General features: G+C 33.9%; 1 protein-coding gene across 3 annotated transcripts in view; it reads right to left on the reverse strand.

Annotated features, from left to right (window-relative positions):
- The window catches only part of LOC148942629 (putative ATP-dependent RNA helicase DHX34), a 158,502-nt gene extending 146,948 nt beyond the window's left edge, over positions 1-11,554 (reverse strand). The window contains exons 1-3 of one of the 3 annotated variants that reach the window (XM_089102777.1): positions 11,525-11,554; positions 7,452-7,669; positions 3,286-3,526 (exon numbers count right to left, since the gene is read on the reverse strand). In XM_089102777.1, the coding sequence (XP_088958903.1) occupies positions 3,286-3,526; positions 7,452-7,656 (446 nt within the window). In that variant the 5' untranslated portion in view covers positions 7,657-7,669; positions 11,525-11,554. Of the gene's footprint in view, positions 1-3,285; positions 3,527-7,451; positions 7,670-10,679; positions 10,783-11,499 lie in introns of those variants that run through there. The other 2 variants (XM_089102775.1, XM_089102776.1) reach the window with 2 other exon arrangements.
- Positions 11,555-13,652: the final 2,098 nt, after the last annotated feature.

Genomic DNA, 13,652 nt, shown 5'->3' on the forward strand with positions numbered 1-13,652 from the left:
ATGGATATATATAAGGATATACTTATAAGGATATATGGGATTTATTATTTGTTATTGACGATTTTTGCTTGAAACATTCGGCCATTTTTAAAGTATATAGCCATTTCAAAACTGTTTTATTAGTTTCAATGTTCACGGTCTTTAGCAGTCAAATTAAAAATTATCACACTTCATTAAGAAAACATGGCTACAGACCTATAATTTGGTTACTTTTTTCAATATTCGAACCTTTTTGTTTTTTGAATTTCCGACAATGAAAATGTTGTACTTTGTTTTTTAGTTCAAAGTACATTTTATCAGTGTTCCAATTAATATTATATAGTCCTCACTAACAAATTGTGGCTAAAAATCTATAATTTGTCATGCCTTTTTAAAAAAATATGAATTTAGTTATTTAAATTTAGAGTAATGATTAATATTTTTGCCCTTATATTTTAGTGTCAAAGATCAAAATTTCTTGACAGAATTGCTACTGACGTGGAAGTTGAAACCAAGATTACCTGTGACTAGCCATGGCTACCGACCCTGGGCCAGCATGTATGTCTAGCGAGCTGTTCATGGCTTTTTAATTGTAGAGTTCACGTTTCCATACAAATGAAAAAAAAAACTTAGGTAATACTTAAACACATGAAATATTTTATACATTAAAGAAACAAATATAAAGAAATACAGAAATTGGCCAACAGCACTGCATATTTGGTAAGCATAACTAAGCCCATAGTATATGTATAGCAACAAACAAGCATGTGACTTTGATTTACTACTTTAAGCAATTAAATATAATTTAAGCAATGGAAAAAAAAGCTACAAAATTCCTAAGTGTGTCGGTTGGTCCAGGGATGATACTCTCAGCTAGTCACTGGGAGTCTTGGGTTCAACTCCCGTGCCAGCAAAAAAATTTTTTAAAGTAGTTACGTTTGATTACTAAATTAAAGTCACAGGCATTTTTGTAACTATGTATTGGTACACCTGGACTCAGTTGTGCTTGCCTAATATGCAGTGCTGCTGCTGCTCCTCAGTTTGTGTATTCCTGTGTATTTATTTATTTACTGCAATATATCCTTGTTTAATAATTATTCTGAGGTGTTTCTAATGCTGTTAGCACTTTTATTCTGTAATCCATAACACACACACAAACAAAAATTCTTTGACTTTCATTTAGTAATTAAATAAATAAATAAAAAACTTTTTTCAATCGAAAGTAAGACGAAAATAAATTATTCCGTATATGCCCGTTCCTAAGATATTGTAAATATGCCTTTTTGATAACTTGGACAAGATAGTGTCTTTTGATTTAGCTCAACATACCCTTCAACATTCCCAAAAATTTCACCTCAATACCCGTAGTCTTTTCGGACAACACCCATGATCAAATATTCCCCCGTTTCCCAATGATCAATCCTGCATCTTAAAAATGGACAGATTGGATAATTTACAATCCTTACACCACGGGCTGTGGCGGGATGGCATCCGCAGGGGCGAAGGTATTAGGACCTTGTGACTATTTTGAATGAAATGGTTTTCTAAATATTCTTATTATATAATCTCCTTGATGCCTTGCTCTTCATGCTAAAGTTTTTTAGCACTTTCAAAAAAGCTTCTTATTCTAATTAAACGGCCCTTGTGTTTCAGGAGTTATTTTTAAAATATTGGGAGAAACAGTCAAACTTCAGCGTAAAGAGTATGGTATCGAGGAGAGGACAACCCCTCATGTACGGAATCATTACTGTTCGTTTTGAGTTTTAATGTTGCTCCTTACTTTCAGTTGAATTTGTTTTTTTTAATTCAATTTCTTATCGTTTTTCAAATAATGCCGGTAAATCCAGCTCCCCCTCGATGAAAAATTCCCTTTCCTTATCGAAGACTCCACCGTAGAAATTCCTCCCACGTAATTTACTCCGGAAAATTCCATCCTCGCTGGAAATCCCCCCCCCATACAATTTCTTGCGGACAACTCCGCCTGAAAAAATCCCCTTAGCATACTTTCATTTGAAAAAGACTTTATTTTCTAAACCTTTTTGCTATCACTCCAGAAATCCTCTCTTCTGTGGAAAATTCTACTCTGAAATTCCCCCCCCCAGTGGGAAGTTGCTTCTGCTGAAAATTCCACATGGAGAATTTCTCCTACAAAAATTATCCCATGGAGAATTCATCCCGCAGAGAATCCCGTCCCACCACTGAAATATTCCCCAGACAATTATGAACCCGCTGAAAATTTCCCGGAATATCTCCACATCCAAAATTGAGTCGGCAAAGAGAAAGGAAGACAAATAAAAAGCATTTCATATAATAATTCTGTCTGACCTCCCAGTTAAAATTTTCCTTGGAAAGGGAAATTTTATATATCTAGTGATATCAAAGTTATGATTTTTAGAGTTTCAGTTACTATTGGGCTGAGTCGCTCCTTACTTACAGTTAGTTACCACAAACTGTTTAATTAAAGTAATTAAAACTAATTTAAGCTATGAAAAAAAGGTAAAAAAATAGCACGGTTTGTCTGTTGGTCCAGGGCTGATATGCTCAGCTAGTCACTGGGGAATATTGGGTTCAACTCCCACAGTAGCAGCAATTTTTCAATTGTGTTTGATTATTAAATTGAAGTCACAGGCACATTTGAAGCTATATATATGTAGTCTGGACTCAGTTCTGATTGCTAAATATGCAGTGCTGCAGGTCAGTTTATATATTCCTATATATTTATTTATTTAATGTAAGACATCTAGTGTTCAATAAAAATTTCCAGTTATGTGATTTCCATTGCTGTTAGCACTCCATCCTATAATCTGTATCGCACAAAAACAATACTTCTTTGACTCTAATTTAGTAATTAAAAGCAATTTCAGCCATGGAATAAAAATCTAAATTAAAAAGTCTCTAATTGTGTTTGTTGGTCCAATTTTTTCAAGTAGTTTCATTTGATTACAAAATTAAAGTCACGGGCATGTTTGTAGCTATATATAGTTATATATATAACTTTATATATTGTAGCTATATATATAGCTATATATATACTATATATAACTATATATATAACTATATATAGGCATGTTTGTAGCTATATAAACAGTATGGGCTCGATTGGGCTTGCCTAATGTGGAGTGCTGCTGGTCAGTTTGTATAGCCCTATACACTTATTTATTTAGCTATAATCTGTTACTGTTTTCCAAATATGCTGATTTTGGAATTTGAAAATATTTTAGTTTTAGTTGATTAGATTCATATTCTGTTGCATTAGCATTTTAATTTATAAGGCATAGGCCTCAATAACAAAATGAGGTTACAGACCTGTGATTCGCTATTGGTAGGTTTTTCTGAGATTGCCTCAACTTCTTCAGTTTAGAAAATTTATCCTTCTGCAAAAAATTGACATAGAGTTGGATAATTATTTTGACGTCATCTATATCACTCTTTCTTAGCGCTACTCTCGTATCATCTCTGTCTCTTGGAGGTAGATGTGAAAAAAGGAATTCAGTCGACGGAAAGTGGATGGTAAATGGTACACCATTTAGTTTCGAAATAGGAAGCTCTAGAAAATAAGAAAAGCATTTAGTGTCACAACATAATTTGTTAATTTCTAGCCACGATTTTGATTCTATCTCAAAAAATTAATGAAAATATCTTTTCTTCCAACTTCATAAAAAATAACTGCTTAAACATTATTGAGAGCAAAATGACTATATTGTTAGCCTAACTTCCACCTAAAAATAAATCAAAAGTTAAATAACAGATGTTAAGAGGCACCATCAATTACATCATTCTCAATGCAGTCATTTGATTTATTAGTTTTTTTTCTGAATTCAAAAGGAAATACACAAAAAAAGAAGAAGGAAAAAAGAGAAGTAACTTCAAAAGTGACATATTGAAAAAAAAAGAAGAGAGTAAACACTAGCCTAGTAAGAACAAAAAAAAACTTAAATGGGCTGCTACTCAAAGGTTGATAATAAATATTGGCTTTCTGAAGAGCTACTGATTTATTGCATATGATTTACAGTTTTTTTCATCTTTTTTGTGTTGAATAGGGTTTCAAGTGATGAGATTTTTGGTCGTAACATGTTGTTTTTAATTATTTTGGGGAATCTGTAATCATGAGGCTTGTTTGATGTTTTGGACTGGCCATAAAAGCCATAAGGGTTATAGGTAGATTAATTTTTCATTGTTTATTTCTTTGTTCAATGTTGAATATTCTCTCGTCTCAAATACCAAATAGCAAACCCTGAAAGCGTTTTTTAATCGAAAAGTAACTGGTGTGCTTTGGCTCATAGTGGTTATAACTGGCAAAAAAAGTGAAAGGTGAAAAGAGCGGTAAACGCCAGCTAAGTTAGGACAATAAAAAGGCAATAAAGGGTTGTTACCCGACTATTGGAGTTGTTACCCGAGTATTTTTTTAATCATAAAGTAACTGTCTGTTTTAATTCATAGTGATGCAAAATTTATGAAAAAAACAAAAACAAAAAAAAACAGCCTAGTGTGGATGACAAAAACACTTCAACAGCTTGCTTCTCTAAGACTAAAACAGCTACTACTACTACTACAAACAACTCCCAGCAGCACCAAGCCACCTGAGGGCCGCACAGCTACGCGTGCTCCTCTTCCATCCCAATCTTTTCAAAGCCTCCCACTTTACACTCTCCAAGGATGTTCCCATTTCCCTTCAATCTTTCTTTACCACATACTCCCACCCCCCCCCCCCCCCCAGGACGACCTTTTTTTCATTTAGCCCTAGAAATTAGGCCAAAAATGACTATCTTTGACAATCTGTCATCCTTCATCTGCAAAGCGTGCACTAGCCATCTCAACCTTTCTCTCATTATAGCCCAAAAAAGCGGGATTGAGCCACGCTTTTCGTAGAGCCTACTGTTCGAAATACTGTCAGTCACTCAGGTACCCAAAACCATCCATAGGCAGCTTCTCTGGAAAACATCTAGCAAATGTTCCTCTGTTTTTTCGGAGCGCCTATGCTTCAAAACCATACTTGACCACTGTCATCACTGTAGCTTCCAATATTCTAACCTTGGTTTTGCAAACTTATCTTCCTATTCTTAAAATTTTTTTCAACTATTAAAAAAAACACCCTGGGCCTTGGGTATTCTACTTTTAACATATTCACTGCACCCACCGTCTTTTCTAATAACACTACCTAGGTAAGTGAAGCTGTCCACTTGATCGATCTTTTCACTACCCAATGTCACTTTTTCCTCTTCCCTTATTCCTAGCCTTGGCAACTTAGTCTTCTTTACGTTAATTTTCAAACCTATTCTAGCATCCTGAACTCGCAAAACCTCTAAAAGTTCATTCATTTTGCTCACACTTTCATTTAGGATGCTTAAATCATCGACGTAATCTTAGTCCAGGAAAGTTTTACTTGCCCATTTGATGCCATGTTCTCCCATTGCCTTTGCTGTGTTCCTTAAGACAAAAATGAAATTTATTTTAATTTTTGTATTTATGCTTCAACTGTTCTTTTTAATATATCATACTGATATATTGTTGTTGATTGTTTGTATTTGTTTGTTTTTTAATCTTGAGGAATCTATTATTTTAAGGTTTGTTTGTTATGTTGAGCTGGCCAAACCAGACACGAAGCTGAAATTAATTTTTTATATTGTTTGTATTTTCTCTTTCATATGTTGAAAAATACATTTCGAAAGTGTTTTAATCATAAAGGAACTGATTGTTTTAGCTGAAAATAGGCAAAATTAGGTGAAAAGTGGTGAGGGCCAAGAATCACAAAAATCAGCTCATGGGAGCTGAAGCATCTATTGGCATTCATAATATATGCTAACCATGCTTCAATTGAGGCAGCTAAAAAAAGAAAACGTATTTCATGAAAAATTGAAGTTATAACTTGTAGATTGGAAAATTACTGACTATATCACCTTTAAGAATTTTTTGTTTACTGTGAAGTACGGTAGCTCACAGCATCAGTCCAGGTTTGTGCAACTTGTGGCCCCTTGACTACACCTAACCCTTTTCATTCAAATCTGTGGTCCTTTTTTATATCTAGATTCTTTTATACAAAAATTTATCTGCAAGTAATTCAAAAAATCATCTTCAGGAATCCAATTCAACGACTTTAGGTTCAAGTGAATTCTTATGCATTTAGTATGTATCAAACAGCCACATAGCAGGACAACTGCAAACATGGTTCATTCTCAATTATCCACAGGCCGTTTACCTGCTTGTTGCATTATCCTAATCCTCAAAGTAGCAAATATATTTTAGGAAATAATAATGGTGTACACGCATGATAATAATACTACATACTATGTAGCCTAATTGAGTTACATTAAGTTGACAACCTGATTGGTAAGAAAAAAGAAATGAGAGAACAAAAATGCAAATTACAATAGTTTGATAATAATCACAAAATAATTCAATACAAATAAAATATATTAAAAGTACTTGTTGTAATTTTCAACCTGTTTTGTCTGATTCCGGATTATAGAATAAGAAAACGTGGGATAACAAAGACAAACGAGTAGTTCTTAAACAAATCAAGTTGCTTACATGTATGATAGAAATATTATGTACTAATTTGTATCGTATTATGCACTATGAAGTCTGCAGCATAATTGGGTTAAAACTTGATAAACTGATTGGTAAAAAAATGAAATCAGAAAATACAAATGGTGTCAAAAATGGAATAATTAAATGTGAATAAACAAGTTAAAAGTAAGTGTGGTGTTAATTTTTGGCATGTTCTGTCTTATTTCAGACCACTATCTGCCTATTCTGGATTATTAGTATATCTGTGGTCACCATCTTACAAAAGTACATGGATAATCCAGAGTCTAAACTGTTACAAAAAAAAAAAAAATCAAAAATGGGGGTTTTTAAGATCAAACGAAAATACTTCAAAAAACACGCAAAGCGAATATTTCGAAAGGACAACCGCCTCTCTTCTTCAGCACCAACAAAAAAATATATTTAAGGAAAATGCAAAAAAATAAAAAAAAAGAAAAGAAAACGCGGAAATTAAATGTGAAAAAAAAAACAAAGAAAAACCAAAATTAAAAGATGAATAAAATTCAATAAAAGCCAAAATTAAAAGAATTAAAAACAAATGCCTAATAACCATAAAGCGAGTCATTCGCATATGACTTAATGACATCAATTTAAATGACACCACCATTTGGAAATAGGTAAGTAGTGTACCTTGGCAGCATGTCCTTAATGATAGGCAGAATAAAGTAATGGCTCCTAGCTATAATAAGGCTCAGTATCAGTTTTCCCAAGAATATGTCTTAGATAACTTGCTGTTCCAAATCCAAAACATTATAGCCTATATGTAGGTAAAGAGCCTATATAATTAACAAGAATAGAAGCATACTCTTGGTGATTGGTGGTATTATAAATCTTCCTATAAAAAATGAATAAAATTAAAGTTAAAAGCATTAATTTAAATTGTCAGGCAGCAAGTAAAGAAAAAGAGCAAATAAAGACTGACAAACCTGCTGAATTTTTGCTTCTTTGAACTTCATATAACTTTCTATAAAATTTCCAAAAATCTTCCTTTTCAATAAAGTGCTTTCTGAGCATTTCTGCTGAGAAGAAAATCTGATCCAACTCTTTTCTAAATTTCTCCAAGTTCATTATACCATCTTTTATTGGTGACGGACTCTGTCTCCTTTTTTTTAGGTGTCTTGAATGATCCATTTATTAAACAGAGCTAGAAAAATATAAATCATGAATTTAATAGTTATAGTTCATTTCTAACAGTCTCAACACCTGAGACCAAGGATGATAATTTTTTTCAAAGCCTTGAGGAAAGGTTAAGCCATCTATGAAGTGAGAAACTTGCAACAGAAAACAGCTAGATGGTACTGAGTGGCAGCCCCATCCAAACCTGTAGTTTTTTGGATTTTTCTAACTAATTCTTATGTTTTTTATCCAACTACTGAGAAGACCAGGGGTCATCTAAGAATTTGAAGGGATAGCCCTTCTATGTCTGTACTCAGAAGGCACTATAGTGTACACATCAAGAGCAGTCCTTAAAAAAAAACAGAGTTAGATAAAGAAGAACAGAAAATCCTTCCCAAGGATACACCATGAAATCTCTGCCAAGCTTGACCAAAGGAAAATTGACTCAGGCTCACCAAATCTAAAAGATGTTGAATCAGACACATGAATCTTTCTTACAGTTATGTTACCACATTTAAAACTAAGATTAACAGAAGAACAATCAAAATATCACTCAATAATACCAATCCTCAACCAAACTAAGTGTGTAATCAGACTTAAAGAAAATCTAACAGTGGACCAACAAATGGCTGCTTTATTCCAATGCCAATAAATTCAGTACTGTCCACATTGACAATAACAATCACTACCTTCAGTATACCCAAGGCCGTATCCAGGGGGGGGGGTTACCCGGTTTGACCCCCCCCCCCCGAAATTTTTGACCGACTCGAAAATAAGTGGAAAATTAGTAAAACCTAGGTAAAAATCAGTAAAATCAGTCGAAAACTGAGTCAAAAATTAGTAAACCCCCCCCCCCAAAAAAAAGTCAAAAAATAGTAAAACCCCCCCTGAACAAAAATCCTGGATACAGCCCTGAGTATACCATATGTGACAAGAAATTGCAGTGTGACATTCAACTTCAAATCAGCTATAAAGAGGGAGACCTGGAATTACTTATTTACAAGCAGTTGGAGTTTCATAGACACAGTGAACAAGCAGCATCAATAGCTAACTTTATTCTTAGTCTACTGAAATGCATAATCACTTGCTACCCCAGGATAGTTTTCTGAGACTTTACAAGGTTGCTGTTAGGCCTTTTTATGGATTTTGGTTTGACCTTCCCCTCCTAAAAACCTGAAAAAAAACTAACTGAAAGAGTTCAAAGGCATGCCATCAAATGCATCAGAGGTTTACAAAATATACTATATAACAAGAGACTAGAGTACCTCAGACTCTAAATAGTTGTGTACATAGGCTATATTGTTGTACTGACATGATGTATACCCACAAATATAATAACCAACCTCCTGACTAATCATATAGGTCAGTATTAAGCTAGAGGAAACTTACAAAAGCTAGCAAAGCAGACATTGAAAACTAGAATTCACAAAAAGTTTTCACTAAACATATTGTCAATAACTAAGAATCTTTAAGGTTTACAAAACGTGGCAGGGAAAATAAGAAATATTAATGATATTTCTTCATTAACAGCATACAGTAAATAAAGAAATACTTTTTGGTAAGTATGAATTTTACTTTGTTTGGGGGGGGGGGAATGAAATAACTAATAATTATAGCATGTTGGGATATAATTATAATAGTACATTTAGTGAAATTGTAGGTTTGTGATGCTGATTGGGAAATGTGTCATGAACTGGTTGTTTTTTTGTGTATTTTGTCTTCCTCTTGGACAAGTTTTTTACTTCATGTGTTGACTGTTAAAATGTAGTTGTTGTCTGTTTGTTATAACAAATTTCCCTCCCTCTCTCCCCTCAGCTACCAACTAATGCTGGTTTTCCCATGGCATGTAACTGAGCCAGTAACATAGTGACTATTTGATACTTATTACCACCAACATGTAGCAAAACAGATCTAGCAAGGACCTAAATTTTGCACTGAAGTTAGAGAATAAAGAAAAGAAATCACAGAAAAACCATACAGAGATTGGCAGCAAGAACAAAAGAGGAATTTCTTGAGGCAAATGAATAGTCCAACAAGACACTTCACACTGGAAGTGGACAAGCAAACAAGTCCATTGAAAACAGTTAGGGAGATTTTGTTTTATTGGTTAGGAAAGAGCAAATTCTAGTATCCTCTAGCAGAAGAAATTAAAAATGAATATGCAACAATGAAAGCTAAGGTAGATATGATGGATATTTAGCAGACTCACATATCAAACAAAGGGCGTTGAATTACAACTACAATGTTGAGTGAATTAGGCACTAAGGTGTGACTACTATGGAAAAAATATGGTTGTTTTAAGTTTAAATAGGTCATCTAAAGTTTGTGTCAGTCCTTATTTTTATAGAAACAGCTTAAATATCTAGCCTATTTTGATTGGCCATTGCCCTGTCTACTTTAGCACAACAACTGGGAAACTACTTTACCACTGTTACCAAACACAGCCTACTATTCTAGAAATTATGTAAATGCTTAAAGATCTTTCTTGAATTTATGGTATACAGATTTTCTGGGTTGCTTCAACTTTGATTCAAATTTTTTCTGCTATATTTTTGTTTGATTTTCAATACTGTTGTTATATTTCCTATATTTACTTTGATTTGAAACATTTTTGTATCATGACAAAAACTTATTTTTACTTTTCTTTCAATACCCTCTTAGCTGCTGTGAATTCAGGGAGATATCTTGGCATTATCAAACAAACATTTGCCAGATATTTACCACCATGTTATCAAAAAGCTGTACATCTCTATGTTATGGCCAGCACTAGAGTTTGGTATGACACTTGCCTCCCCCCAATTCAGAGGAGATAAACAGCTCTGTGAAAGTGTCCAGTAGAATGTGACCAAATTGCCTTACAACTTGAGGGTCCTCCCTTACCATGAGAGGCTTGTAACACTGAAAATACCAACCCTTGTTTACTGAAGGAAAAGGGGTGATGTCCTCATAGCTTCTAAGCATTTGCAAGCAAACTCTAGCTCAAGCCTTCTTCCCATCAACCCTAACCAGAGAACTTGGGGAAACTCCCAGAAAATTACCCAACAGACTACCAACTGCAAAGAATGCAACCACTTCTTTTCTAACTGTGTTGCTCCACTTTGGAGCTCCTTCAGTAATCAAACACTCCAATCTCAAATCCAGCAGTCATTCAAGCATAATGTGGACAGGGAATGGAAGCAGATGGGGTGGCATCTATACCAGAACATCCCAGATTCCTCAACTAAACTTTGAAGTCATCACTGGCAGGCATACAACAAGGAACCATCCTTTCATCAATACATAGTGATAATGTCATAAAGAGTAAATATAAATTTTAAAAATGATAATGCCTTCAGTACCCCCTAGTAGTGTTTGTAAAGCCTAACTGAATTTACATAGAAAAAGCCACTTTAAAATTCTAGAGCCTCTGAAATATGCACCTGCAAATCTTTATTTACAAAAAAAACATGGCAATTTTACTCTAAATATTTAAAATACTGGTGCAAGCAAAAATGAATATTAGAAAACAATTTAATGAAAATATTGGAAGAATGAATATTGGAAAACAATTTAGTGTTGTATGATTTGCCCCCAGCTACACATTGCACTCCTGACTTGGCAAAAAAGCATGCAAAAAAGTAAGTTTTTTAATTTATTGAAAATAATACAAAAAAAGAGAAAACAAACTAGAAAACCTGTAAAATATAAATTCCCATTAAAATAAAAAATAAAACATCATACAATAGGCCTAATGAATTTAATGGTACCACTTTTATTTCATTAAGATACTTCCTTCCTACTGAGAAGCAGCCAAACTAGAATGTTACTATTTTTTTTCATTGCTTACAACTCTTTATCAATGAGCATTTAATTCTTAACCTGGTATTTAGCCTTAAATTAATACAAAATAATGAAAACAGTTGCTAGTTCAAAAATTATTATAGACTACAGTGTTGCCTATCGAACGATACCAAAAAGTAGTACCGGTTGATGATAAAAGCAATGATTTCGCGGTATCATTTCTGCAGAAACACGGTATTATTCATGGTATATTTGCATATTCGTAATGAAAATTGTCGCCACTAGTTTCAGCAAAAGACTTAATTTTTAAAATCAATTAGTTCCTTGCTACTTTTCCAGCAAATGGATAACATTCTTTATTATTTTTTTTTAGTGATAGATTTTGCCATGGACTTTGAACAAGAAAGGTAGAACAAAAATGAAAAAAGACATCCCCCAGATACCAACTCCATATATAAAAGGGAAAAATGGTCCCCAATGATAAATTCATATTTTTTCCCGCTTTCTGGCACTATCACTCGTTCTTCATCCCTTAACTCCCTTAACCCCATTAACTCGTCCAGACCATCCATTCTCTAGGAAACTTGAAGCAGGATAATCTACTCTTTTCTGTTTTAAACTAGATTAAAAGCTTACCTATCTACATTTATTTCATTCTCGGCGCTTTCTCCAGAAATACTGTGTATACTGTCGTGTTTGTCTCATTGTTCTATTTTTGGATACTTTGATATACCGGCCTTGAAAACGAAAAAAGAGACAAATGTGCCAGTCTACACCTCCAGCCTTCCGCCACATTTTTTTAAGAAAGTAGACAGTCTGACGCACTCCAAAAGACGAGAAGGCTAGAGTTATAAGTTTTTACTGGCTCCGCAAATATGCAAACGGCATTCTCGAACCAAATGCTAATTTTTTTTCCTCTTTTAGTTTTAGATGTTTTGCGCTACAGAAGCAGTTTACACAACTTACTTTCTTAAAATATATTTCAAAAAAATTAATGTAAAGAATAGTACAATTTGTATTGATGCTTTTTTACAATTTTCGCCTTCGAGAGAGCATATTATTTACTTGCTTAAAAAATCCTCAGCATGGTTCGGTTTTTAATTTCTCAGCATATTTTTACTCCTTCCCTCGCCCCAAAGCAAATAAGATAGTGACACCCTTGTGTACATAAATGCCCAAGACATAAGTGTTTGAAACTTTATTTCTTGAACCCCCCCCCCTTCTTTACCGAAGCTTGACTCCATCACTGGGACGAATCCTAGTTAAAATGACTGATCGAAATCAAATGTTGAAGGTATTTGGAGACATGAGAACTAGGCTTGAAAATATTGCATCTAGCTTCATGTGTACTTACGGGGTTTGTGGTTACCTTAAGGCCATTTTTATACTAAAAGTAACTCTTGCAGCTTTTATGGGTGAAATAATGTACAATGACCCAGAGATGTGGCATTGTCTGAAAAAAGAGATGGAAAAATATAAAACGAAATGGCTAATAAAAGAGCCTTACTATGATAACGACAAGATTTTAATAACAATTATCATATTAAAGATACTAAAACGTTAAAAGGAATCATTCTCATAGGCAGACAAAGGTCAATCGGTATCAGACAGCGTCATCATGCTCGTCAAGACCTACATTGGCTGCACTCTACAAAACATTTTGATTCACAGCAGTGCTGTCCCTTGAGGTTGCTTTACCGCTCACTTGAAGTACAGATTTAACAAGTCCCAGTTCTAGCTCCTCCTTGTCAAGGCTCGACCTACCTTTTTGCTGACGGTTCAGACCATATTCCACTTTTAATGTCAACAAAAGAGTTAGCAAATGAATCTTCTGACGTTTTATTAAACTAAAATGATTTTACTGACGTTTTATTGAACTAAGATGATTTTGCTGACGTTTTATTGAACTATGATGATTTTGCAAGTCAGTTTTGACATCCTCTAAAAACCAAAAAGGCGCTCAGCAATGACATTTGATATTGGTAATGAAAAAAGTATTGTATAAATTTTGAAACGTTTGGAAAAATTACTGCTCGCGTTGCAGATTTTAGTGTAAGGATATGGCTATACTAAGGATATGGATATACTGATGACTAGGAACTCTTAGCTCGTAACTAGAGGGGTCAGAAAATAGAGGAAGTTGTTTATCTTTTCAGAGAAGCGAAAACAAAAATAGAATTGGTTTGATGTTAACACGTGAGTGACCTTTAATAACAAAAGAGGTCCAGTAC

The sequence above is a fragment of the Artemia sp. Qi Xiang Cuo genome, chromosome 16 (genome assembly GCF_049724085.1).
Source record: "Artemia sp. Qi Xiang Cuo chromosome 16, ASM4972408v1, whole genome shotgun sequence".
Classification (NCBI taxonomy): domain Eukaryota; kingdom Metazoa; phylum Arthropoda; class Branchiopoda; order Anostraca; family Artemiidae; genus Artemia; species Artemia sp. Qi Xiang Cuo.